The sequence below is a fragment of the Galeopterus variegatus genome, unplaced genomic scaffold (genome assembly GCF_000696425.1).
Source record: "Galeopterus variegatus unplaced genomic scaffold, G_variegatus-3.0.2 Scaffold687, whole genome shotgun sequence".
NCBI lineage: Eukaryota > Metazoa > Chordata > Mammalia > Dermoptera > Cynocephalidae > Galeopterus > Galeopterus variegatus.
The window spans coordinates 234,982-260,702 of NW_007726798.1; the positions used below are offsets into that span (position 1 = coordinate 234,982).

The 25,721-nt window shown below is 40.4% G+C and overlaps 1 protein-coding gene across 1 annotated transcript in view; it reads left to right on the forward strand.

The window, feature by feature from the left end:
• Positions 1-127: 127 nt before the first annotated feature.
• The window catches only part of NIN (ninein (GSK3B interacting protein)), a 94,142-nt gene continuing 68,548 nt past the window's right edge, over positions 128-25,721 (forward strand). Inside the window, exons 1-3 of the mRNA XM_008571394.1 lie at positions 128-165; positions 8,152-8,355; positions 18,903-18,984. Coding sequence (XP_008569616.1) covers positions 8,173-8,355; positions 18,903-18,984 — 265 coding nt within the window. The 5' untranslated portion in view covers positions 128-165; positions 8,152-8,172. The remainder of the gene's footprint in view (positions 166-8,151; positions 8,356-18,902; positions 18,985-25,721) is intronic.

Consider the following 25,721-nt stretch of genomic DNA (forward strand, 5'->3'; position numbering starts at 1 on the left):
GCAGGTCCCCATTCGCGTCCTTTTGAAGGACGCCCGCCCGGACCGCGGCGCCGGCTGCGAAGTGTGGTCGCGCTCCGCGAGCCCTAACAAAGCGTCCTCCTTCGCTTTGCAGAGCACTGGAGGCAGGCGGCCGGCTGTGCGGGCGCTCCGGAGAGGCCGACAGAGGTAGGCGGGGGCGCCCGGGGCCGCGGGAGCGTGCTGCCTGGTGGCACAATGGGGTGTCTGTGGCTCCTGGTGGTGGCCATGGGCAGGCGGGTCGGGGACGCCTTGCAGGTTGCCAGGGACCGGGGCGGCACGCCCGCCCTCCGGCCGCACCTCCGCCTCCCCGCCCGGCAGCAGCGCCCGGCGTGGGCGCCTCCGCCGCAGCCCGCAGCCCCGAGCTGAAAGCTGCTCCTGTGCGTTGGTCCAGGAGCGGACTTGTGTCCGTGAGGGAACAGGAAGGGTGCTTGTTCTGTAGGCTTGTGCCACCCAGGCAGCCTTGTGATTGAGAAGCTGAAGAGAAAGCTGTGGGGAAACCCGAGGTGTTTGCCCGGGCTGTCTGAGTAGCTGAGAGCTGTCTGAGCCCTTAGCATGGAGATTTGGGGAGGTGTGTAAGGTTAATACACGTAGACAGACTTTCCCAGTGCAATTTTTAGGAAAAGGGAAAGAATAGAGTGACACTTGGTCATTGCCTAAAAGCCTCATGGCACGGATTAGCGGAATAGAAGGGAGTGTGGGGATAAGCTTCCAGGGTTCCTCGGGTTGGGCTTCTGCACCTGCCAAACCGGCCCCTGACAAAAGGACACCACTGATGGCAATAGCCACTGCTTCAGGCTCTATAAGTGAAATGAAAAAAGATAGAGACAGGAGACGTTTTTCCTAGCCTCAGCCCTGACAAACCCGGGTTAAGGTGCAAATAAAATAGGAGCTGGAAAAACTGTTATACCACATATCATGTTTCTAGACAACTTAGATATTATGAGATCTTCTGCTTTCTTCGCTTAACTGGGACACATTCTCTCCTGGTGTTGAGGAATTTCTGAGATGGTCTTGCCATGCAACTCAACTGTTGAATTTATTAAATCAAAACAGATTGCATAGGTGTCTTTGTAACTGACTTGGTAGCTTTGTAGGATGGGAATTTTGGTAAAGTCCATCATGACACATGAGCTAAGCTTCTGGAACCATCGAAGGTTTCTCGGTTGGGTTCCCTTAAGTACGATGACAAATTTATATCTGTTTTCGTGCTTCCTAAGGCTTGATGATCTACAAGGAAATGTCTTTTCTTGTGTCAGCCTGATTTTATCTTGATTCTTCTTTAGTGGTGAACGTATTATATTGGTGACTGACCTGAACTATTGGCAGATCTTTTTCTGAAGTTGAAGGGAGCTGTGAAAATTCCCAGAATGTATGTAAGAGTAGCACAGGATGGCTGAAAAACAAGTTTGTGTGTTCTCTCCAGCTGTTGTCAGTGTCCTTAGGGAGGTGATGTGAACTGCAGGGTAGTTTGTGTGCAGGTTTATTTTTATATTCTCTGGTGATTCTTTAGAAGAAAGCATTCTGAACTGCAGTGTAGATAAAAGGTAGGGCATAGAGATGTTCCAAATGGGTTGGACATCAACAAAGGTATTTCCCAGCACAGGGAAAGGCTTTATTTACAGGGGCAGTGGAGAGGAAGCCATCATAAACACAGTCTTTGCATTAAAATGTCAAGGATCAGTCATTTTAATAGGCACTTGCTCAGAATGGTGTGGGTTTCTTTTTCCTTATTCCTTTTTTCATTTTAGATATGTAATGACCCTTAATCTGAAAACATATTAACTGTCTCAGAGGAGGAGAATAGGGCTCCAGTGAATTCTGAATAGACAATCTTAATTTAATAGTCAATTCTTATCATGAGTCAAATGTTGTTCAAATAAATTGTTTTAAATGTCACCGCAAATGACTTTCTAAACTAACATTTTACCAGTCTTGATGCTTCCATTTAATGTTGATAATAAAAATACATTTTATCAGTCTTACATTGATAAACGGTTGGCAAGTTTAGCCAGAGCGTTTTAGAGGGATTCAAACAGCCTAAAGCATTTTCAGAAGGTTTATTTTTATAAATGCCAATTCATTTGTAAGCCAATAAATAGTGCAATTTGAATTCTGGTTATTGAACTTGCATCTGTTGGGCAGGGGTTTGTGGGGATACCGAAGCTTGCAGAAAGGTATTTTTATCTTATTTACAAATAGAAATTTTAAAATATTATGGGATTATGCAAGTGAGCAACTTTTTTAAAATTAACACACTTCTTTATTACAGTTCATATCAGCAATTAAACATTTATTCAAGCTTTTGGATGGGAAAATTACAAAGCATCTATACCCTAATTTTCACTTAAAAAACAAAGTTCGGAAAATATTTTTTATAGATGTGAGAAGAGAAGCTCTTCACTTATACCCCAGGGAACTGTACATGAGTTAGCTTCCGGCGTCCTATGTTAAGTTGAGTAAATATGGCTCAAGAAGTGGAAGTTGTTATAAGCTTTCTCTTTTTAAAAAAGTGACAAGCATGTCTATTTTTTCTTCTGTAATTTTTCTTTGTAGTTGATTACAGGTTGTTAAATCTACATTGTGCTAGGCTAATGGTTTTTACCTCTAACTACCCTGAGTTAACTACTTGACTGTGTAATCCACCTATTAGGTTTAACAAAAGCATGGGTTTGCTACATTCTTCAGGACAGTAAGATACTGAAAGCTTGTTTACGCTGTAGAATAAATGTTAGTAGGATACTGATACTCTTAGTTAAATTAAATTTTATAGTGTAGTTAGCAAAGGTTGTATTTTCTCTCAGATTTATTTAATGTGGTTTTTTTTCCTGTGCACTTTTCTCTTATATTTTTATACCATGATTTTATTCATAGTGATATTGTTGCGCTTTGGGTATCTAGCTAGAAGTGAGGTGCTGTCTGAACAGAGAGGAGGCTATCTGACAGTAATCAGCTTGCTGCTGAGCAGCAGCAGTTTTTGGCAGAAGTATTTTCCTATATAAATATGTTAATGGGGGCAATTGCTTTTTCTGTTGAGCTTTTTCTCAGTGTGAATTTGTCCTTGTCACTATTTCCTTTTATACTGAAATTAGCCCAAAATGGTAAGCCTGAATATCTTTGCCACAGATTAAAGTGTTTGCAGAAGAGAGAGAAGAAAAAGAAAGACTTTAATTTGACCACTGGCATTATTAGGCTCTGACTTGCCAAACAGCAAAAGCTAAAAGCATGAATGAAAAGCTTTGCCAAAGCAGGGTTGGTGTGCATTTATCACTTCTTTTCTAAAGTAACTAAATTAGTCACTTGGTGGTCACTGCCTGGTCTGTGGACCCCCAACAGCTATGTCTGAACACAGATCCGAAAGCATCTATTATGATGCCCTCACAAGGAAAGCGGCTGGGCCAAGAGGGGTATCCACACATTCCACAGAGCTGTTCAGCTGCTAGACCATCTGGAGGGGAAATAAAAGACCTGGGCTAGGGCTCTGGCATTGTGCTTATTTATTATTTGGTTTTCACTTGCCAGACTTTGTCTTCTTTTCACTCTCTCCAGCTCAGAACAGACGTGCCCTTTGCCGTCCTTACAAGCTCCATTCTGTACCATGAACGATGGAAAGTTCATAAGTTCACATATCCACTTCATGTGGGTCTTCTGTTGGGGACTTCATTATTACAACCACACCTCCACCTATTTCCTTTGCGGTCCCCGTTGGCACTGTGATTTCATCAGCTGGGGTTACCGAGTGGAGCACAACACAGATTTGTAATGGACAGCCCCTCTCAGGATTTGCAGCATTTGGGCAGTCTTGTTTTGAGTTACTTGGAAGGAAAATGCTCTGAATAATTCTCATTATGGATGGTTATTGGTTGGTAAATGTTTTGATTAATGGCTCTGTGCATCTGCCTTGTTTTTAACCATCCCTAGTTAGAATTCCAAAATATTGCCCACACTGGCCCCTTTACTGCAAAGGAGTTGTAGAGGCTTCTGACAATTTAATTGAGAAGGTAGATGGTGAGGAGAGGCCCAGGTTTATGGCAGGCTTCATAAAACTGGAATTGTCCTTTGCAATTTGAAGGAGGATTTTTGCACTCAAAACCCAACTTTCTTCATTTCTGAGTAAGACCCCTGCCACTGGTGGATGCCAGTTAGACTTTGACTCTGGAAGGCATTGGATTGCACAGATTAGATTATATATAAGTATTTATTTGGGGGAAGAAGTTTAACAATTATCAATTCCTGGCCTATGCCCATTATTGAAGATGTGGGATTCTTTATGATCATATTATATAAAAATTTATTTCTTCCATATCCTAAATGCCAAAGCTGCTTTAGAGAAAAGAGAATGCTTATTCTGTCTGTGTATTCCTAGTGCATTATAGGCTATAAGTATTCAATAATTGGATCAAGGGTGGGTAAGGAAGAAGGAACTCCACCTCTCCTCATTCCAACTTGGAAAGGTTTGTAACCATGGAGTATTCCATGGTCGTTTCTGGTACTTGGTACTGTTCAGCTGGCTAACACATAAAGGTGGAGATAAGTGGTTGGCCAGTGGTGTTGTTTCAGTGTGGTCTCATTCATGCATTCTGTGTACAAGTGTGGGATCGAGGGATAACATAATTTAGAGTCACACTAGAATTCAAATCTCAGCTCCACCCTGCTTTTAGTGCTGCATCCTTGGATAAGTTACTGAGTTTTGCCAAACCTCAATTTCTATATCTTAAATGGGAATATGATAATATTTACTTCAAAGACTTGGGAGGATTAAATAAACTCATAGTAAATGCTCAGTAGTTTAAGAAAAAATCATTTCTTCTGAATTCCCTACAACATTTCAGTCTTTCTGCTCTTATTTGACATTAAATTTGTCAATAATCTGCCTTTGAAGATCAAGGAAGCACTAAACATCACCTGCTGTCATTATTATGTTAGATAATGATGTTTTATATGTAATACATTCCTTGCTTTTTCTCACTCTTTTGTTCTATGGCATGGCTCTGCTTCTTTGAAGGCTGATCTATGGCTGATTGACTTGCTTAGTTACCCCTCCTCAGTGCACCCCTCCTTTGATTGTTTTCTCAGTTCCCCTCTTGTATCAGTTATCTCTGGGATTAGCCACTCTCACGTGCTTGCCATATTTAACCCTCAGAACAACGCTTCCAGATGGGTATTGTTGTCATTCTGCAAACCAAGGGACTTGAGAAAGTGTTTTAGTATAGATTCTCTGCCAGGATTTCATCCTATAACAGAACACTGTAGCTGAAGTTTGTGACTCCATCGGCTTAATTACTAACCCGTTGAATTAAACTTCGGACAGCTCTACATAGTACAATTTGACAGTTGGTTTTGGCTTTCTACTTCTATTTGGTTATGACTAAGACTGCAAATACCTTTGAAAAAGGACTGGATGGGGGAAGAGGGTAAGTTTGTGTGAAAGAAATGGGCATTTCAAAATTTTCATATGCTCATTTCTATAGCTCTCATTCAGGGAAATTTCCCTCTCAAGGAATATCCATCCACTAAGTCAGTCCTTGATGTTTATTGAAAAGCAGACTGTGCTGTGCATTTTGGGGAAGATAGAAAAGAAAAAGAAGGTGTGGATTTTATCCTTAAAGACATTTCTGCCAAGTGGAAAGAAAAAAATTCTTGCACATGAAATTACCGATGAACATTTGGGGCATAATATCATAATACTGGTAAAAATGCATTCTGTGCCCGATGAGCACTGACAACTTGTTGTCACCATGTGTAACATCTCCTGGATGTTTCAGTATGAGCATTTGTTCCACAGGGATGGGGCTTCCCTACCCCTTCAGTCAAAATATTTTCCTATGCTCAGTGTTTGGAGAGGTGGGAGATGAAATAAATGGATAAAAAAGGAAAGCTGTTATAAAATGAAAGAGGCTTCATTTACTGAAAATCTAATGACCTCCCAAAGAGCAAGGCATGATAGATTATCAAAGTCAAAGCAGCAAATAAGATCAGGATTTCTCAGTATATTGTGAGTTATATTGCTCACTTGCATTGATGTAAGTGAACAAATCCTGCCCCTTAAAAGTAATTTTTGAAAGGGGGAAAATAATATTAAAAAGGGAAGTGTTAACATTCTTTCACTTTTGAGTTTTTAAACATATATGCAAAATTGAGCAAAAGCAGAATAGCCTGGCTTTTATGAAGTTGGGTCAGATTACAGCCCTGGGGACTGTAAAACTCTTGAGTCCAAGATCTATGGCAACACTGAATATTCAGAGCACCTTGGGGATTCTCAGCAGATCTTAGCTGACAATTAACTGGCGGACTCTAAGTGAATCTCATTAGCCACGCCTTGGCCTTGTCTCAATTCCTAACTCTTGTGGCTTTGCATAACACCTTGGTGTTTCTTTTCTGATGCTTTGATGTTTATACAGCACTCTCAACTTATTTTGAAAACATTTACATAGTGATTAGTTAACCCAACAGACCAACCCTGGGAAGCCAGCCAGAGCCAACAGCACCTTAGTAATAGAAAAAACTGATAAAATTAGGAGAAGAGAGCCAGAATCCAAACTGTGCCACATTGCTTTATTTGTGGCACATTCATGTGTGGCTCTAGTAAAAATTGAGTTGCATGGCAGAGCTGTTTAGATTCATCTTCTGAGTCTCCCTAGTTCTGCTGAAACCCTTGAGAAGGTCATGGTTCTGTTTCAGGTTGTATGTTTTGAACAATTGTCTATGGAAAGAAAGCAAACACAAGCTAGAGCTGCACTGATTAGTTATAGAAAGCTCTTTTATTTTCAGTTCTGGCTGTATTCAACATCTTAACTTTCATGTTTCCCATGTTATGTTAACCTGCTCTGTGGAACATCACCTTTAAGTTAGAGGTTTCTGACCTAGTGCTTGGTTTAGTTAAGGTGCTGCTCTTTATAGTCAAGAGGCTGGTTCTGAGAGCCTGGTCGCAGATGGCTGAGGTCACCGTCTCAAGGGTATATGTTGTGTTTGGCATCCATTGCATCATGGCCAAGGTACCTTCAAATGTGCAGGTTTCAGGCTTTCATCGGAAAATGCAGCACATTAAAAATGAAGTGTTATGCAAGGGGAAAAAACCAGATTTCATTCTTAAAGTACAAGGTACCTGGAATTTTTTGATGTATATTTTTAGCCAAGATGGCTGAGAGTTATTGATGACCGATGCTTAGTTTTTACTCATCCTCAGGAAGGTGGCAAAATGGGAAGCCTGGGCTTGGGGTTGGTCAGAGAGGTGGAAGACAGGTGTTAACCGGGTGTAAAGAGAGAGATGCTCTAGACAAGGGAGTTTCCCTGAGATGCTGTGTGATTCATAGAAGCCAGTCTGTGGCTCCTGCAACCATCTGAAAGGTTGGAGCAGTGTTTTCCACTTTCTCTCGGCAACTAAGCATTACCCAAAACTCCCTGGGAGTAAAGCGAGCTTCAGGGAATACTATTCCTGTCACAGCTCACATAATTGCACCAATGAAGTTAATTGAGCTGTTTTTGGAGGAATCCGAGTAAATGGCACTTGGCCTCATGCAAATAGGGAGGTGGTTTTGTAGCAGATGTGGTCCTCCAGTGCCCCTCGCTGCAGCCCACTGGTCTAACTGTGACAGGGGCATCCAGGCTCAAAAAAGTGGAGCTAATGAGCTTGGCTGTGCTGGCAGACTGCGGCATCTGGGCAGGTTGTCTAGAGCTTGCTGACCTGCATGGAAGCTCCAGCCCTGCAGTCTGTTGGTACTAACAGTTAGATCATTTGATGGTCTGGCTTTCAGAAGTGGCTTTCATCTTCTTTGTATCCTGGGCCAGAAGAGCTAATAGAGAAAACCACTCTCAGTCTTGAGACTGATAGACTGGCCATCCACCCAAGGAACAGGCTGGAAAGGAGGGTGTCTTTCTGCCTATGTCCCCTCCTCATTGTGGTAACATTTCCCCTCATATGATTGGATCTTGTGGATCTGCCCCTAGTGTGACTGCATGTGGGAGCTGCACTGGCCAGGCTGGGTCCTGGAGGGACCCAGGATCCTGCTGTGGGTGTGCCAGAAGCAGAGTGTTCCCCAGGGGCCTGCAGGGGTGGGGGAGGTGAGTGTGCTGAGGGCTGACCATGGTGGGATTCAAGGGGTTGCCACAACATGTCCTTGTCTCTGTTCTGCACAGGTGAGCACTGTGGGCTATGGGATGGATGAGGTGGAGCAGGATCAGCATGAGGCCCGACTCAAGGAGCTGTTCGATAGTTTTGACACAACGGGCACTGGGTCCCTGGGACAGGAGGAACTGACCGACCTTTGCCACATGCTGAGCTTGGAAGACGTGGCCCCAGTGCTGCAACAGACACTGCTTCAGGACAACCTCTTGGGCAGGGTAAGGTATGGGGAAGAACACAGTTTGTGGGAAGTGGGGTACAGTTTCTGTCGGGTGCTGGGGTTGGGGCAAACCGCATGTGTTGCAACTTATTTCTAGCATCCTGGCTGTTAACTTGATAAGAAGAACAATGTAATGGGCGTGACATAACAGTACAAGCTGCTTTGGTGACAAGGGCCTGCTTTAATTTTGTACTCTGGAACGAAGGTGTGCACTGAGTCTTTAAAAAGAAAAAGAGGTAACGAGGATGTTTTCCAACTTTCGTTCTTTGTGGATCATTTTATTGACTCCACATTCATCATTGAAACAGAAAGGAGGGGGGTGACATTTCCATTGAAAAGAAGGAAAATGCAGTAAGAAAACTGCCAGTCACAGGAAGAGGAGATTTCCGTTCTGACTTTTACTCCTAGTAATAGCTGTTTCTTGTGTGATTGTTTCTGGGTGAAGTATTAATTAAACCTTCCACCCAGGAAATAAAACAGGAGGGTAAGTAAATACAGTGCAGGTTCATTTAAAACCCAGCATGACTTGCTTCCAGCAGGGATGTATGTATTTGCCAGTGTTAACTTCTGCGTTTAACAACAAATAGTCATGTTCTCCCCGTAGATCAAGTCACAGACATGAGTAAGAGGTGAGGAGGGGTCTTTTTTATTTCTCTCTCTTGCTGCATAGTAGGAAGGATGTTTGATTTGTCCAAACCTAGGGTTGCCTTCAATCTCATAATTAAAATTAACAACATGATTTGGATGGCATTGGGTTAAGTCTCTTGCTGTTGGTTTTTGGAATGGATAAGAGGAAAAAAATGGGCAGTGCTTTTTGAGTTCTTTTGCTATCATTGCTGACACTTCGTAGACGGTGGCTTTTATCACGTGGTATAAATAGAGGAAGCAGTCATGAAGCTTAAGTTTATTCTAATAACTGAACTTCCTTCTCTTCATTTCATTTTCACGGTCTTTTATAAGATGGGTAAGTGACCTCAGATATAGTACCATGTACTAGTCCTTTGTACCCTGAGACAGACAGGAGTAGCAGTCATCCTGAAATTAATGTACAAAATATGATATTCTCAGAGGGTTGGCACCATGAATATGATGTTAAACAGGGCTCACAGGTAAAGAAAAAAAGTGTGAGTTCTTTGCAAAAACTGGGACCATTTTTGGCCACTTTTGGGGGGACTAACTGCTTGTAAATACATATGGTCCCTATAAAATGCTAAAAATCTTGCTTTTTGAAAGCAGTAAAAATGGGAAGTTTGAAGACTGCACCATTTGCTTCCATCGTGTAGTGCACTCAGATGTTTCTGAGTTCTGCCTCCGTCTTAGACACCATGGGGAGTGGAAGAGTGGCGTCTCCCAGTGTGGTCCTTACAGGTGTCTAAGGAATAGTATCAAAGGGTGGATCCATTTTAATGCTTATTAAAGCCTGAGAAGACATTGTACAACTTAAGATTTCCTTGAGAGGTTTTCTTAGAGTCAGCGTTGAGTATGGAGTCCTCTGCTATAAACAGATTGCACCTTGGCCACAGATTAAATATGCTCTCCATATGTTACCCATCTCTGCCCTCATTTGGTAGTCTTAAACAAGGGAATAGTTATCGATTGATTTGTTAATGACTTGACACTACCATCCTGCCTTATACATTTGCTATTTGTCTGAATAATGAATACCTAAGTGATCTATAGTGTGATATTTACTTAGTGAGCCAGTGATAAAAGTTAAATAGATGTATGCATATTGATTTCATGTGGGAGGTCCCTGGTGATTGTCTTGAGAGCAGGGTTGGCATGAATTTAATGCACTACTGTTAAATTTGCATTTTTTATGAAACTGAATTATTCTCCTCAGATGATCACATAAACTTGGCCATATGCTGTGAAGATACTCTGTGTAGTCTATAATTTTAAATTAAAAGGAAAAAATTCCTTAGAATTCACTGGAGCAATCCAAGTGCTGTCACCTTCATGATATATTGAGTTTAGATTGTAAGTTGTAAAATTACAAGTTGTTTTTAATGCCAGTCATCTTGCTTCTCTTTCGAAGGTATTTATAGAAGGGTTAGCAGCTTGGTTTTAAAAAAAAGAGAGAAAGAAAGGGTAGCATGACAAATCTACATATATTTATTCATTAATTCAACAAATATGTAGTGTGTGTGTCCTGTTCTGCTGTTGGGTGGGATGGTCCATAAGTGTCTATTAGATCCTGTTGGTTGACAAGTATTGAGTTCTTTTACATCCTTGCTGACTTTATTTCTTTTTCTTTTTTTTTTTTTTTTTTAGCATGACAAATCTACATATATTTATTCATTAATTCAACAAATATGTAGTGTGTGTGTCCTGCGTGTCGGGCATTTTACTAGTCTTATTGTATGGGTACAACTTATTTCTATTTATGTTTACTGTAAACTACAGTTTTCTATTAAATTGGTTTTTGTATGCATTAGTATCCATCAGCTTCTTGGATGCTTATAGCCTTAATTTTGTCTTTTAAATCTTAAAGAGTATAATTTCTAAATTAAAAAAAACTTCCAAGTTTACCTCTGTTGGAGTTGGGCTGAATTCATCATTATTTTTCTTGAAAAAGAAATAAGCAGATAAAAATCATTGTCCCTCTCCACCAAGGATATGAATACACTGTTACCTGTTTATTTTTTTTTATTTCACAGTCCATCATCAATAACTTTTTTTTTTAAGGCGTAGTGTTTCTTTTAATAGCTGTTAAGGAAGGTGACTTAAATCGGCGTGCCATTTTCATGCATTTTACTAACAGGCCATCTCCCCCCAAATTATGTTTCAATTCATGTCTTGTTTTATAATCCCCTGAGCACGGTGTTACTGCTCAAGCACTTGAACTGCCTGAAGCTACTAGATCCCTGATTTGAAGGAAAGGGGACATTGCTCATATCCGTCCATATCTTCGTCATCAGTTAAGCACCTGTCAGGTGGGTGAGGCCCCTGCACAAAGGGCTCCTCAAGACGCTGAAGAACTTATCGTCTAGTGGGGTAATGTACCTGGTAGGTGAATAGTGCAGGAAATGAATACTACAAAAATCTGAGAAAGGGAACCATGTTAGCTCTCTCATGGAACCAAGTTTTCATTCAAGTGATCAATGCCAATTTTAGGGGCTTCCTGTTCTTGTGCCTTTTAAATAAACTGTTTCCTCATGCTTCTCTATCTCTTTGATCAGAAACCAGGACACAAAGAAAATAATTTGCCTTGGTTTTGTGGAAGCTTTTAGATATATCCAGTTTTTAAAATGCCTTTGCCTTTCCTTATGCAATACACCAACTTTGAGACAAAACAGCCCCCTGAAGTTATGAAGAGTTTCATTGCTATACTCTCTAAAATAAATTTGAATGCTGAAATATCCCATGTTGTTAGCACTCTTTAGAATGCAAATAAGCCACCGGCAGCTGAACTCACAATTGGCTTCCAAAGAATCCCATAGGTACGTGGACTTTGGTCATCAAAGACATTTTGAAATTTTTAAGATTAAAATTTGATAGCTGTAGAAATATATAATTTAGCTCAGCTTTCCCACCTTTCATTGTAAAGTGCTTGGGGTTCTTTTATAAATGTCATGACTAATTTCATGTGGTGGATTTACTTGTTCTTTCTCCTATACACCCTTTAATCATTTGAAGAGTAAATCAGGAATAGAGAAGTACTTTTTGGCAGTGATTGTTTGGACTTGTTCTCTGTGTGCAAAATTAACTTGCTCATCAAATAGTGCCTATTTATAACTACCCCATGGTCATGCTCTTATTTCATATTATTGATCTGAGGACTTTTGAACCTATTGGAGGGGGTGGTGGGAACGTTTCTCATTGTGTCTCCCAAATGTCTGAGCCGTTGCTTTATCTTCCTGTTGAACCACCATAATTCAACCTGAAGTGGCGAGAGCTGTTTTTTTTATTCCCACTTTTGTCTTGTGACTCCAGGTAAATCATCATTCCCTTCCTCTACAGGAGTCTCATTTGGGGTTTATTTGAATGCCCAAGGGCCTGTGGTTCCCCATCTTTAGAAAATAAGACCTTCTGATTAGGAGGCCGCTAGACTTGCTTCTATTCCATAATAATGTTTTCTTGTCAAACTCATTGCAAGATTAACTTTGGTGTTGTGTTCTGGAAATCCTCGAGTCTCTCAGGGGTATTTAGTGTGACAGGAAGCAAGGGCAGAGGGAGAGCTGGTGAGAAGGCCTTGGACTCTGAATTTCAGGTAGGAACAAGTGCTAAATGGCCACTCTCTTCTACCTGTTTTATTTCAGTAATGCCCATCTCCTTTGCCAGAGAGGATATGCTCATTAGATTTCACCAATATTCCGCTGATACTTTTTATGAGTACCTTCTTGTCTGTGTGAAGGAGACTTAAAGTTCTTCAGTGCCCATCACAGATTTTAGACTTTGGGGCTCATCTGTATGGCAGAGAAACCCAGGATCTGGAAGGGCGTCTCCAAAGTTAGAGAGCTCATTTCAGGCAGTGCCAGGATGGGATCCTAGACTTCCCAGTCCCTACATTTGAATGCAAGTCTCCACAAACTCCAAATATGCAAAATATAATCTCATTCTCCATCTGCCTCTAAACACCACCACCATGTGAAACAATACACTGTTACTGTACATTCTTTGAAGTCACACCTGGATTCAGGTACTGACTTTTGCCACTTTGAAGCCATATGGGCAAGTTATCTGAAATACTCTGAGCCTCAGTTTCTTCATTTGTATAAATGGGAAAAATGATACCCTCTTTATAAGACTGTGATGAAGGTTGACTGAGATTGTGTGCATCAGAGGCTTATCAGTAGAGCCAGGGACACAGTTAACTACTGTGTCCTGTAACTCCCTGTTTACTCCTCTCCTCCATCCCCCACACACCCAGAATGGGTTTTGATAAATAGTGACTTCTCAAGTAATGATTTTCTAAGAAAGCTCTTTAGGTGGAGAATGGATTTGCTAGAAGCTCTCTTGTGTGGTGGTGGTTTGCATCCATTTCCATCTGTAGGCAGGATGCCTTGGATCAGTCTTGAAGTACAATTTCATATGGTTGCTTTAGTTTTAAAAACCTACCTTTTAAAATGGCCTTTGCCTCTCTCTACATTGTCTACAGTAAATGACTAAGCTATTATAACCTGAATGCTTTATTTCAAATAAAACATTTCATAACTGTGTCTTTCATTATGAAACTACACCTCTTTGTTAGTCTGTGTCATTTCTCTTTGTATAATGCTGTAAACATTATTTTCTCATGCACTGACCTTCTGATGAGTCCATGTTTCTGTACCCATTTCTACTAACAATGTTAGAAACGTTCTCTCATCGACTTCCCTTTGTATTAGTAGATGCAAACCTACTAAATCTAAGGACAGTTACACAAACCTTTGCCCTGTTAAACACTGGCTTGCACTCTCTCATCTTGGGTCTCCTTGAAGTACTGCCTGTGCACACGTGGAAACTGTGTGCAGTTGACCTCCATGGTTGCTTGAGGTGATTTAATGCAACGTCAGGTTCCTTATTCTACTTCCTGTTGTAGGTTTATTGTGGTTTGAAATAGCATTTGTTTCTTGTGTGGTGCTGAAACTCTTTTTTCAGAAAGGAAAATTGTATTTCTAAAAAAGCATTCATATGAAATGTGGAGAGGAAAAGTGATGAGATAAATTCCTGCTAAGCAGTGGTGACATATGACAAAAAAATATCAGACTTGACTAGTCTTCTTGTTAATTTAGCTTAAATGTCATGTGTGTTTTTAGTCAGTCATGTAATTTTCCCATTGCTGCAAACTGCCCTTTGAGGCGTACAAGATATAGCAGTGCTTATAAAATGAATGGCAGCAATTATTATTCAAATGAGGAGGTACCAACCAGGGTATGTACAACTCGAAGCTGGTTACCTTGTGAGGTTTAATTGCATTGTATATTTGTGAAGATTTCTAAATTTTAACATAATACGATAGTAAAGCTCCCTTAAAGGAGGAAAATGGTACTTAAAATTCCAGTTACTGAACGTAGTCAGCCCACTGATGCATGATTCTTCACAATGGAGGGTGTTTATCAATGTTTTGGTTCTGGGTTGTGCCCTACAGGACTTTTTGGCCACATCAGTACACGTGAGCATTGATGGAAAATAGCAGCCACCTACCTCCATTAGAGAACTATCTCTTTGAAAGATGAGGCATTTACTGCCAGTGAAAACAAAGATCCATAAGACTTAAAGCTGCTGCAGTTTTGATCAGCTGCTGAGTGGTGTCTGGATTTTTGGATTTCTTGTTGGGGAAGGAGAGGATCAGCTAGATAGACATTATTGGATTATGAAGAACCTCTGAGTTAGCAATCATGTTTAGTCTTTTATAGAACCTTTTTTTTCCCCCTCCTAAAATGAGGCTGGTTTACTACGTCATAAGTCCATTTCAGAAACCTTTAACCTCTGCCTGTGGGTATCTTACAGAAGTCAAGTGTCACAGAACTGTCCCTATTTTTTTCCTTGCTGGCCAAGTAGGATATACTCCTTTACCAGAGGCCCCTACCAACTTGTTTTTGTCTCTCAAGGCACTTAGTGGATTTTACCTTCTAGTTATTCATAAGCCTTTCTCTCTTCCCCATTCCACCTTCCCACTTTCTAGAATCTAGAGTGTAGCTGATCAAATTCTTGAGGGCAGAGGTTATGTATCCTCTAGATCTTTTATCTCTTGATGCTGCCTTATACCTGTGGCTTTATGTGAAGTTGAGGATTCAACATATGGCAGCAGGGGAACTTCCTTGGGGGGTGAGAGCAAGTGTGAAGTGTGTCTGGTCAGGCAGGGTGACTGGGCTTTGCTGAGTCCAGTCGAAAGGCCTGGTTCTCCAAATAACCCTTCATTTCCATGACATGTGGCCTGGGGCAGGGCACATGGCTTCTCTCAGCCTCTCTCTCCTCAATTTTAAGGTGGGATCTCTGTCTTGACTGTCTCACATGGGCATTGTGAGATTCAAATGACAAAATGTATAGGAAAAAATGAACCTACGATAATACCCGCCATTCATCTAGTATTATCGAGGACCCACATTAGTAAAATTTTCTAATAGCTGGATCTTGTACCCCATTTAGTGGCAGATCCCCTCCCCCACAAAAAAGTTTACCATTCAGTATTCAAAAAATGTTTTTAAAATTTTATCCTATCAAAGAGTATATTAAACCTAATTCGGTTGTTCTTGATCATTTAAAACTTTCTTGACCCATCAGTTTTTCTTCTATATTGTAAGAGTGATACCCTCAGGATTCATTTTGTGGCATATGGATCCTTGCCGCAACACTAATGACCCCAGCCTATTAGGTTTTTGAGTTGTCTTTTTTTAATAGTTTATATAGTTTTTTAAAGTATAAAAAATATTATACTTTTTTCTTTGAAGAAGGATGGTTACTGTCTTTCCTCAATCTCAGTATGTCGTTAGTGACTTCTTGTACTTACTTGGAGTGCCCCTGGCTTTTATTTACTGCTTCTGATATGTATTGGGTTGGGAAGTGGGATGATGAAGTTTCTAACAATCAGGTAGAGTAAGAATAAATAGATCCTGAGTTGATCCTGCAGCATTTTCTGTGAGAAGAGCATGGGCTTTATGACCCTGCCTCAGCTTTGACCCCATTCATTGGTTTCCTGATTGTCTGCTGGACTCTGGGTAGTTGAGGCTGTGAGGTGAACAACTTTTATATAAATGATGTTTATACTGTCTCAATAGTTTGTGATACTGAGGCCTCATATAAAGCTTTGGAAATTGATTAGAATTAATTCTAGATTACAGCTAACTTGGTCATTTGTCAGAGGGAGTAAAACCAAGGTACATAGACCCCTGGGTGACCTTCCCTGCTAATACTCAGTGAATTGAACTGTGTCAGGACAAAATTCAGAAGGTTCTTTCCACTTGCCTCTATCTAAACTTATACCTTTAGAAAACCCAGGGGAGACCTGCAGAGTCAAGTAAGTGTAAAGGATTTGAAGGTGATCTAGTTCTTCACCCTGCCTTCTGAAATGATCTATCAAGATAGATACCTCCCTTTTGAAACAGGAGCTTCTTTCTGTTCAACTTAAGCTGCAGCAAGGGGAGACTTAGGTTTCATGCAGGTCCCTTCCATCAATATCCTCAGAGAGAGGAGAAACCCTGGAGTTGGAATCCCTAAACACAGCAGACTGGATCAGGTTCTCTGATGCTGGGCAACCCCACAGATCCTGGGGGAGAAGGCAGGCCCTGGACCTCCCTGCTGCCACCCCCAGCACTCCCACGTGGCAATCTCAGTCGCTCCCATGGCCAGTTGCTTGAAAATATGGCCCTGTGTTTCAGTAAAAGTGGTGGGAATAGTCACTCCTAGTACTGTACCTATAAGTAGTATTAACTACCTGCCTAGTAGTTATTATCTCCCTAATGCAGGGAGGTGGTATTATAAATAACATAAAATACATGCAAAATAATGGAAGGCTCCTAGCACAGTACCTGCCTGACGCTCTGTGACATTTCCTGAGAGTATGAGCTCCATGATAGCAGGGATTTTTGTCACTGTCCTCACTGCTATATAACCAGGGCCTTAGACAGTGCCTGGCACTTAGCAGATGCTAAAAAAAATGTTAGCTTAATGAACTATAAATATCAGTTGTGAGATATTTTTTACAGATGAGCAAACTAAAGCTTGGAGAGGTTTAGTAATTTAGCCAATTCATGGCAGGAAGTGGGCTGCAGAACCAGGGTTAGCACCTGGACCCACCTGCTCCAGAGTGTGTCCTCCTAACCCCTCTGCCGGTGGCCCTGAGAAAAAGGAATGATTCTGGTAAGAATTAGTAGATGCCCATCAAGTGGTCCTGAGTGGGAGAGCTCTTGGGTGTGTGATGTTTATGAACTGGCTGGTTGGTAAGCTGGCCTTGCCCATGTGAACTGGAGCTGAGATGCCCCGGTGCCTGAAACCAGTCTCTAACCCTGGGACAATAGCAGGACCTGGCTGCTCCTCCCTCCCCCAGGCCTTTCAGTAATTTGTCAGCTGTAAAACCTTAATTAGCTTATTAGCACAGCTTACTTGTCTACAGTCTTTTAACTCTTTCATTGATTGTTCCGCATGGCTCTTTAGCAGCTTCCCTGCCTTCCTTGACAGACTTCTGCACCAACTTCTTAGATTATGTTTTATGTTTTAAAGTCCATACAATTTAACTTGAAATTTGGTAAGAGGATAGATCCTAAGTGTTCTTACCACACACACAAAAAAGTGTTCACTGTATGAGTGATGGATATGTTAATTAGCTTGATTGTAGCCATTATTTCACAATGTATACATATATCAAGTCACCAAGTTGTAACCTTAAATATATACAATTAAAATTTTAAAAAAATAAATAAAGTCCATACAATCTAAAAGAAATATGATTTTGGAAAGTAATTTCAAGTAATCAAAACCAATGTGGTAGAGAAATCACATATACTTTGGTAGAATGTAGTCAATTGCAAGCACATTCAATTTTGTGACATAAATCTCAATCAATTCCTCTCCTTTGCTTCGATTTGCACAGATAAGACATTATATGATTTTTTTCTCCATTGTTCAGATAACTTATGAAATTTGCTGCTTTTTCAAATTTAATTTGAAAGTATTTTTTATCTGTCACCTATATTTAAATGTCTAGGCAATGTTTTGTAATGACATCCAAAGAGACCCACATCAGCACAGATTACAAATTTACCAACTTTGTATTTATATATGGGGTTCTATGTAAATAGGTTCTACAGTATCAAACTGGAATTATTCCTCTTGTCCCATGGTGAGACCACATAAATTTATGTTATAGAAGAGTATACTTGGCCATAAAGAAAACTGTTTTACCTTTTTAACTAAAGTAATATCCCATTTCTGACTGAACATTTACTTAAATAAAACTCAGGTTCTTTCCCACTTCAGTCACGGTAATTGTATTTTGTTTCTGTTTTTGTAATTGTATTTTTAAGAGTTCAGGAAAATGCTTCTCAAGATTCTTTTACCCTTTGTGATTGCTATTGATTTTTGCTTGTTTATGGAATCATAGGGGCCTTGGGAGATAAATATTATATTACTGCCTCAAGCAAGACTATATTCAAGTCATCCTCAAAAGATAGCTCACACCCTTCCAGAATATCTTACAAGATGAAAGCATGAAAGCATCTGTGGGTACTGTCACAATGGACCATTTACTTGGGAAGTTTTTCCTAATGTCTAACCTAACATCTTTCTCTTCTTGTCTTGTTCAAAAAAATAAAAGGAGCTAAGAGTTCAAAACATATTTTTCTGAGTTTATAAAGAGGGTTCTACTATATAGCTTTTCCCCTTAGAGGTGAATAAATATCGATATTGATACTAGTGTTTATGGTGGGGGGGGGGTGTCAAAATGATCAGCCCATTCTCCCTTCTGTGCTTTAGAGAAATGAAGAAAAAAGGTAACAAAAGTGGGGTATGACTCCCTTCAGGGCTGTCAGGAGGGGACAAACAGTTCTGGTTCCTCACTAAATGGATTTGCATTCTTAGAGCTGTGGAAATGATTTTAAATTTCTTTTTACTTGTTTTTTTTAGGTGCACTTTGACCAATTTAAAGAAGCATTAATACTTATCTTGTCTAGAACTGTATCAAATGAAGAAAACTTTCAAGAACCAGGTAAGGGCACTTTTCTTCTCTACATTCCCCTTTAAAAGTTGTGCAGGGAAGAATTTGGGGACCTTGAAGCATGTCTGTGAAGGATTTGGGGCATCTGCCTTTCACAGATCGAGCAGTTATTTTCAGTGCCTTTTCTTTCGATATTATTATAATAGCCTTGCAGCTGTTGAACGCTAAAATGAGACTTTCCTACTACAGCAATGTATTATGGAAAAAAAATAATTGGATTGTTCCTAAGCGATATGTCAGTGGGTGTGGCAATAACTCATTCTCGGAATGAGCAGAGTGAAGCTGAATGGTATTTGCCTTCATTCTTATATTCTGCATATGTGGAAGGATATGATTTGAGGAAAATTTTGCCTGGAAAAAGAAGGGTGGCCAATCTAGAGATAATTTTATTTAGCTGTAGTCAGTAGATAATCCTCTGCTATAGACATTATCACATTATATTGTAATTGTTTATCTGTCTATCTTTCTCAAGCGATAGTTCCTTGAGGACCTATTGTTCACTTTTCTATTTCCAGTACCTAGAAGAATGCTTAGCACATGGTAGGTATTCAGTGAATATTATGAAATAAAAGACTTAATATTGAACTTCATTGACTTTTTTTAAAGTACCATAGATTATAAGAAACAACATTATTTTATGTATCTCTAAAAAATTGTTACCAGTTATAAATGTAAAATGCCATTGACTATAAAATACATCCTAATGTTAGAGTATTCAAATCTGGTGTGTGGGGATGTGTGTCTTAGAATGAGTGAAATATGGTAAATGTTTAAGGGGAAGTCTAAACTGTGGAAATTTGCATTACAGTATAGTCTCTTTTTATCATATCAGTGACTGTCACAGTTTAGTGGTAGGGGTTGACTATAAAGGGGCATGGCGGGAATTTTGGGGGTGATGAAACTTTTATATCTTGATTATGGTGGTAGTTACAGGATTGTATGAGCTTTTCCAACCCAGAAGTGAAATTTACACTATGTAAATTGTACCTCAATAAACCCAACATTAAAAAAAAAATGTCAAAAAGTATAGTCCAGTTTTGAGACTGAGCACAAATCATTAACATTTTATCCCTATAAGGAGTCACTCAATGTGACCTATTTAGATGAGGCGCCGATGGGAACTCATTTCTTATCCTCACTGGTGATCTAGTTCCTCACCCTGCCTTCTGAAATGATCCAGATTGCCTCATGTGCACGAACAATGCCTTTAGCAGTATTTTGGATTCTGGATTGAGTCTCCCCTTTTTGCTAATGGTGACCACCTCAGGAAGGTTATTCTCAATTCTGAAGCTTGCCAGAACTCTTTGGAAGCCACCAGTGAGCCTGCAAGGGAGGTTATTTCATTCTCATGATTTTCTAGACTAACAAAAGAATTTCTGTAGGTGACCATTGCTGGACTTTTGTTACATATGGGGTCTTACATTTTATTAGTATTTTTATTTTTTTAAGGTTGTCATCTTGATAACAATTGTGCAAGATCTAGGGACCTTCAGTAGAGCTGTAGGGACATCACCACTGGGGTACACTTTAGTTACTATGAGCATGGGTAATATAAATATGAATTCAGTGTGTACTGATAATGTGCTTTTATATGGATTTGGAATGGGCAGCCCTGCCACTGGCCCACATGATCCTTTTGTTGTCCTTTCTTTGAAAACTGTACTGTCACTTGCCAGAAAATTGTCATAATAAGTATCCAGATTTATGGTGACCACAAAGGTGAAGTGTGCCCCCTAGAGTTGTGCAGTTTTGGGATCTAAGCAACAGGATGAGCTAGACAATGGCTGGTTGAGCTTGCTAACAGCCAGGAAGTACAGTTCATAAATCTAGCTCCAGATGGTGGTGTCATAGTTATGTGTGTGCCTCACTGCTGCACAGGCAGAGATCATAATTTGGACAAGTCTTCCAGGACAACCCACAGAAGGGGTTTTTATAGTTTTGCCATGGGCTTCATCCTTTGGGTAGGCTGCAGCAAATCTTTGTTACAGAACTGCCCCAAATCAGTATAATGCAGCAGCAAAGTATTATTGATTACATTTTATCTAGGATTTATATAAGTTCCCTAACATTTGTCCTGGCAGGATAAAATCTAAAATTGAGTCTGTGCCTTAAGAGGGTTTTACCTAATATGAGGCATGAGTCAGCCCTGCCTCCCACATTCCCTGCTTTGTTCCTGAGCAGCTCTGCTTTTTCTGTCTTTTGCCTGTCTCTCCCTGGCCTCCCCAGTTGTTTGTGGGGCTCTTGCAATTCTTTTCACTCAAACATCCTTCCACCCACTGTAAAATGTGACTCTGCCCCCGCAGGCTGACGGGTTCCACCAGGCAGAGACAGAGGGAGAAGGGTCCTGAGACTCAAGTGCGGAGTATCAAGAGGCCACCTGAGTTCTGCTCTCTCCAGAGGGCTGGCAAGAACTTTGCCATTTTATTGATGAGCAAATTCAGGCTCACAGAGGACATAGCTTAATTGAAGTTTCACAGATAGTGGCAGAGGAAAATGCTAACACTGTATCACCAAAGGGATGTGTTTCAAGGAGGCTTTAGTTTGAGGATTTCAGCCTTCAAATGGATGAGCCAGTCCTCAGTCAGTGTAGCCTGTGGCCAAAAGAGTCTTGACAGGTGGTCAGAGGCAGCAAGGAGTAAGAGCAAGTGCCCCGATCATTAGTGACAGGGGTGCCTGTGTCCCCACATTCTTTGGCTGCTCAGTAATTAACTCATCTTTTACCATAAGGGACTAGGTCTGCTTTATTTTTGTTATACCTTTTGAAGACAATGGACTGGCAGACTTTGAGAGAAAAGGTTACCCTTGAACTATGGAAGGGGACTGAAAAAATAGGAGGGTCATAGTGCACAGCCTTCGAAACTGAGAGGGTCATTAATTGATATTTTATAACACTGAAGATTTTTATAAGTTAAAACATCAGATACTGTATCAGACTATGATACAGAAAAGTCAGCTTGATATAATGGAAGGACCCTTGAGCAAGGAGATAGGAAATACTGTGGCTCTGCCCCACTAATTGGGTGACCTTATATGTCACAACCTCTGTGATCTTTGGTCACCTCATATATAAAAGTGATTGCACTGGAAAATACTTAAAATCCCTTTCGCTTCCAAGATTGTATTGTGTTGTCTTCTAATATCTAAATGACATTATCTAAATCTATGAAAAATGCTAGCTTTAGGTTTCTATAAGACTTTACCTAACACAATTGACACTATAAAATTATTCTCCCTAAGAACAAATGACCAGTATATTTCACGCTTTTATATTCTTCTAATAATAGAGGCAGTTGTATATAAATAATACAAAAGCAAAGCCCTAATGGGGTTTGAGAGGAGATGAAATTAAGTCATTATTTCCATAGTCTTGAGCTCTGCCATTTACAAATTCTCTGAGGCACAGTATCTTTATTTTTAAAATTAGGGGGTATGGACTAGATTATTTTCAGCATCTTTTTTAACATTAATATTTATGAGCCGAAGACTCTTGGAATTTTTTCCCCTAAAAAACAATAATAATAACAACAACAGCAACAAAGAGATTTTTTTTTTTAAATGAAGTAAACAAACAAAACATAACAACAACAGCACAATGAAAAATACAGAAATTTACATAAGGGCAGAAGAATGGTTTGGGGCTGTAGGGAGTCCTTTGTAAATTCTAAAGTGATTAACATTACCAGTGACAAAACTCCCTCATATCTATATGTACAATTTAATTTTAAAATTATTTTTTGGAGGGCCGGCCCGTGGCTCACTCGGGAGAGTGCGGTGCTGATAACACCAAGGCCACGGGTTCGGATCCTATATACAGATGGCCGGTTAGCTCACTGGGTGAGCGTGGTGCTGATAGCACCAAGTCAAGGGTTAAGATCCCCTTACCGGTCATCTTTTAAAAAAAAAAAAAAAAGAATTATTTTTTGGAATAAGAGAAGGGCAACAATTTAATTTTTGGCTATTTATTCAATTTGCCATGGCTATGGATTATAGGATTTTTGTAATGGAAATGCTGGCATGGGCTCTAAGCTATATGGCATCAACATGCCAGCTGGATCCACTCTCCAGAGATTCTGTCCTTTGATGCATCTTGCATTAGATTTCTGTTCTGTAGTTGATATTAGCATAATGCAGGAAGCCCTTTCTTTCTCATATGTGGATCACTGAAAATGTCTTTCCTTTGTTTATTGGTAGGGAAAAACTCAGGTTTGGAAAAGCCAACTCATTAGAAAAATAGGACTAGGCATTGTTTTTGTGCAGATGATTGTGTTTTTTGTAATAGACTTTCCTAATTCCAGGAACTGCCCTAATTGTAATTATTTTCCTTATATTTTGAAGAAGCCATAAATATAATGAACAGACATCTTTTCATTCACTCAGCAAATGTGCATTGAAGCAGGTCCTATGGCCTGGCATTGGGCTAGATCCTGATTTGCAGTGATTGAAGATTTGTGTTTGTATCTGTGTTCAGAGGCCTTGGGCCAGTGTGGGGCTACTGCTAAGCCAATGTTGGTATCCCTGTATTGTGGAGCCACGGCTAATGTCTGGAATCCTGTCGACATTGCCAATTTTAGCACTCTTACTCCTGTTCGTGACGCCAATTGTCTAGCTACACGACCACGCTAGTTGTCGGGCTCTTTTACCTGCCAGTAATCCTGTACTGACTGGGCCAGTTGCCGAGCTAGGGCTGGGTCTGGAGCTCACAGACCCCTCAAGCCCATTCACAGACTGGGTCACAAACCCTTCACATGCTAGGCTGGGCCACCAGACCCCTTACACGCAGGTCTGTGAGCTCAGTAACCAGCCAAAAGGTCCTTGGAGCCATAGGTTGGAAAGCATGGCCGCGCAGGGAGGATGCATCACTAAAACTCCTCTCTCTCTTTCTGAAGAACACAAGAAAAACAACAAAACTAAAAAGATACATTGGTGCACATGTGCACTAACTCCACACACACACACACACACATGCACGCACGCACAATTTGCTTACAAAGGATGTGCTAAAACCACACCCAACTGGACCCGAGGCAAGGGCCCTGACCAAGCTATTCTGTTTTTCCAACAGCCAGGCACTGAAGTCTGGCTGAGATCCCTGCTTTTAGGAGGTATTATACACAGATGGCCCAGGAGGCTTGTTCTCTTGTCCTCTCTTTGGTTGAGTATGATAATTAAGATTTTAGTCCTTTTTTCCTTGGTGTTGATGAGATCCTAACAGCGGGGACCAGAAGTTTTCCGCAGAAGTTAAAAGCAAAACAAACTAGTACCACCACCACCACCACTAACAGCAACAACAAAAGAGTGTTTACAAGGTCATAAAACTGGAAACGCTCATGCCCACTGGGTCATGTAAAGTGGTGGAACCTTTCTGGAGTTACATAAGGTGATACGCACCACGAACTATAATCTTTCAGGTAATCAATGCCACTGTTAGTTTTATGCTACGTAAATAATTAATGGGTGTGCACAAAGTTGTATGTGTAACGGTAGCCATTTAAAATAGTGAAAAATATGCAAGGTTACTTCAAAACGTTTGTGGAAAAGTAGAGTAAAAGATAATATGAATCTTTCCATGAACTCTTTGAAGACCCCTTATGTATGTGCACACATGCATATAGAACAAGTGAAAAAACTCAACAGTGTATTAGTGGGCAAATTGAGATGTCTCTGTGTAATCAAAGACTAAGCAGCTATTAAACTGTGCTATGGAAAAAAACTTACTGTGATCATTTTATTAAGGATAAAAAGGCAATCTTTTAAAAAATATATTTATGAATGCAAGAAATACTCATTATTTGAAATGAAATACATAGGGGTGGTGGGAATTTAGATAATGAAACAGTTCACTTGGGAGTTGTGTTTATATTTTATTTCAACTCCAGTGGATGTATAAGAAGGCTTCCCAACAGGGGACATGAAAATGACAGTTTTCTACACGGAGTCTTAGAAAATTGGTGTGTCCCTCTCACGTGAGCCCATTGATGAAGGGAAAGGAGACTAACAAGTAAGAGAAAATTGGGGCAAGAACAAAATGGGAATCAGGGCAGCTCCAGTTTCTGAGATGATGAAGTGGATAACATCATTACACATTTGCCACTAATTTTACCTGTTACAAAAAGTGAGGTCGAAGATATCTGCTGTGGGGTTGAAAGCTGTAAGACACTTCCTGTCTTTGCTTCGCTAGGTGCCCAAGGGCTTTGGGCCACCATTGGCTCTACAGGAGTCTGGGTGGAAGGACCAGAGCGTGGCTAGAGCTCCCGGGATCGGAGCTGCTAGACGGATGGGGCCTTGCTCCACGGAGCTCCTATCATTTTCCCTCCCTCCAGATGGGGAAACTAAGCTTTTGTGAAGTTAAGTATGCCTAACTTTGATACAAACTGGCTTTCCAGATCCAGAGCTATTTCATTTCAAAGCCCAGGCTCTTTCCATGAAGCCCTGATGCCTTGGAAGTTGTTACAGTCGAGCTGGGTGGATAATTGTAACATGTAAAATGCTTTTAGAAAGATATGACCATGGTCATTATTAAATTGGAGCTGTAGACAGTATGAATTGAACTAGATGCATAGGAAAAAAGATTCCGTGAAAATTGTAACTTCTTTCAAGAAGTTGCTTGAAAGAAATAAATTTTGAGTTGAGCCTCAAACAATGGAGACGATTCAGTTAGGTGAAATGTGAATCTCCACCTTCTTTCCCAAAGTGACTCAAGAAGCAGGGCCTCCTAACAGGGGTCAGCC